Below are 2,938 nucleotides of genomic sequence, written 5' to 3' on the forward strand. Positions count from 1 at the left end.
AGTTATGGACTAGGTTGTCTAGTTTAGCAGTAAATTTATATATATGAACTATTTAAACAACTCAAAATTCATAGTGCACTCCTTAAATAAAAGTCTTAGATTCTAATTACAGACACAGCTGTCAGAAAAGATGAGGTCTGGATTACAAACATCAAAATGGTGACCACACATAAGATACAGATTACAAAAACATCACCCACTAAGATGAAGTATACAAAAATAACATATAAATCCCTCATTTGTAACCTTACCAAACCAAATCTAACCTAAAAACCTGTAACTTAACCCATGAATCGCAGAGCTTTCATCAATTAAAAAAAATGAAGCTCTTGCGAATTATTCGCACGAGAGGCAGAAGACTGCAAACCAAGAGTCAATTCCAGATTCACATCAGACGTCTCTTCCCTTCCACTCGCACCATTTGAAGCAGCAAGATCGAAATTGCTTGTCACAATGCAGGGCTCACTCTGGAAAAAATCCACAATTGAAATTTCTTGACTGGGAGACCTGTCATCTCTATGGAAGGGCTGAATTGTGTGGCACTCAATATTTGATGCAGCAAGATCGAAATTGCCTGTCACAATGCAGCGCTCACTCTAGAAATAATCCACCATTGAAATTTCTTGACTGGGAGACCTGTCATCTCTGTGGAAGGGCTAAATTGTGCGGCGCTCACCATTTGAAGCAGCAAGATCGAAATTGCCTGTCACAATGCAGTGCTCGCTCTGTAAAGAATCCACCATTGAAATTTCTTGACTGGGAGACCTGTCATCTCTGCTACGGCTGCCATCGCTATGGAAGGGCTGAATGGTGCGGCGTGACTGTGGGTCGATTCCCCGACTCAGCAATTTTCTCTTGATGTGGGTCGATTCCCAGTGATTCTTTATTTCATTGTCCGTTCGCCCAGGCAATCTCCCTGCAATCCGAGACCATCTGTGCCGCCATAAAGAAAAAGGCATAACGGAATTAATCAATCAACTTAATTGAAAGAAGCAATTTGTGCAATTCAGTGAAAGAAACAAGTGTCAATCAATGGTTTTTTGTAATACACAGTTATGATTTCAGGTCCATGTAACAAATTGAGTCAGAAAATTAGAAAGAAATCAAACTATTACAGAGTAGTTTTCATTTTTAACCCAAACGAATGAATCAAGGAACCCTAAAGAAATCAGACTATTACAGAGCAGTTTTCATTGTTAACCCAAAGGAATGAATCAAGGAACCCTAAAACAAATCAAACTAGGATGAGTAGTTTTAAGATTTACAGCATTACAAAAAATTGAATCAAAAAGTTTCAAAGAAATTAAGTTATGGGAGAGTAGTTTTCAGACTTAATTGTAATAACAAATTGAATAAACAATCTCCAACCAAACTAAAATATGACAGAGTAGTTTTCAGAGTAGTTCTAGGAGTTGCATTATAATAACAAATTGAATCAAAAAAACTGTAAAACAAACAAACTATGATAGAGTAGCTCTCAGGTTACAGCATTTTGAATCAATATTTTCTAATCAAATTCTAAGGGAGTTGTATTCAAAGTTTAAATGTAATAACAAATTAAATCAATAAACGCCAAAGAAACCGAACTATGATGGAAGAGTTCTCCGAGTTACAGCATGGTATCAAATTGATTCCTGAAACTTCAGATAAACAGAATTGCAGTATTATAACAAACTGAATAAAAAAAATTCTAAAAAAACCAAAGAAATCAAATTATGAATTGTTTTCATTATTACAATGCAATAACAAAGTGAATCAAGAACCCTAAAAGAAACCAAAATATGGGAAATAGTTTCCGGAGTTACACCATGATCCAAATTGAATGAAGGAACTCAAATAGAAACTGGTATGAACTTTTAAAGTCTTAAAGATCAATCAAGTCTGTAAATAAAAATTCTATCCTTTGCCCCTTAGTGGGCAGAGATGGTTCTATGTGCATACTTGTTTCCCCAGAGGAGTTGGAGCTCGATGATGAGCTCATCTTCTTCTTCAGAGAAATTCCCTCGCCTGAGATCAGGCTCCAAATAGTTTACCCACCTGCGTCTGCAGCTCTTCACACGTCTCCGAAGTCCTGTAAAAGTAAAGTCATAAGCATGCAGAAACATTTGCTAAAATCTGTTGAATGCATACAACATCCTTTCAATTTATAAAAACATCTACTAAAAACAAATAAAAGAGAAACAGATAAGTTGTAGGTTTTGATATAACTTATCTGAATAGAAATTACAAACCTGCTGCCTTTGGAAGAGACTTCCAGTGGTCTTCACCATAAGCGTGGATGTATGCAATGAGCTTGTCATCTTCATCCTCGCTCCATGATCCCATCTTCACCATAAGGTCGGTAAGAGGACAACAAACGACTCAAGAACCAAAAAAAAGGGTTTCAAATACTGCAGCCAAACCCCAACTGGGGAAGAGTATATATAGCGGTTATGGGAGAGAGTTGGTGAGAAAAGCATCTCGGTGACCGCCTTTTCACCAATGACATAGTCAGGTAAGTAATCTTGTGGACTTTGTTTGGAAGGTGTGCTTTCTACTAAAAAGCAACGGCCCTGGCGTCCACTAATTAAAAAACATATAAATAAATAAATTGAAGTCCTATTTCTAAGATTTATTTAATGTAAAAGTAGTTTGTACCAATATTTTCATTTACAAGTTCTGGAGTTGTAAAGGTTAAAACATTTTTTGAAAATTGAGCTATGCTAGTTTAATTGAGTGGATTAAATGAGTTCAGAATTCAAAATCAGACAGTTATTTATAGAAAATAAGTATAACCAGGTTTTTAATTCTTACAAATGTAATTATAATAATTTTGAATTTGTGTACATAAAATAAATATTTACAGAACTGATAATTAAAAAGTTATTTTTAGAAAAAAGTGTCACATAGTGGTTGCTACATAGATAAACGTAGATGGGAAAAAAATACACACAAGAGA

General features: G+C 35.4%; 1 protein-coding gene across 1 annotated transcript; it reads right to left on the reverse strand.

Moving 5' to 3' along the window:
• Nucleotides 1-311: 311 nt before the first annotated feature.
• On the reverse strand, nt 312-2,325 carry LOC131067322 (transcription repressor MYB4-like). Its single transcript, XM_058002284.2, has 4 exons — nt 2,232-2,325; nt 1,942-2,071; nt 677-933; nt 312-574 (listed from the first exon to the last, which is right to left on the reverse strand). Exons 1-4 carry the CDS (start codon nt 2,323-2,325, stop codon nt 312-314), a joined length of 744 nt encoding a protein of 247 aa, XP_057858267.2.
• Nucleotides 2,326-2,938: the final 613 nt, after the last annotated feature.

The sequence above is a fragment of the Cryptomeria japonica genome, chromosome 5, assembly GCF_030272615.1.
Source record: "Cryptomeria japonica chromosome 5, Sugi_1.0, whole genome shotgun sequence".
NCBI classification, from domain to species: Eukaryota; Viridiplantae; Streptophyta; class Pinopsida; order Cupressales; family Cupressaceae; genus Cryptomeria; species Cryptomeria japonica.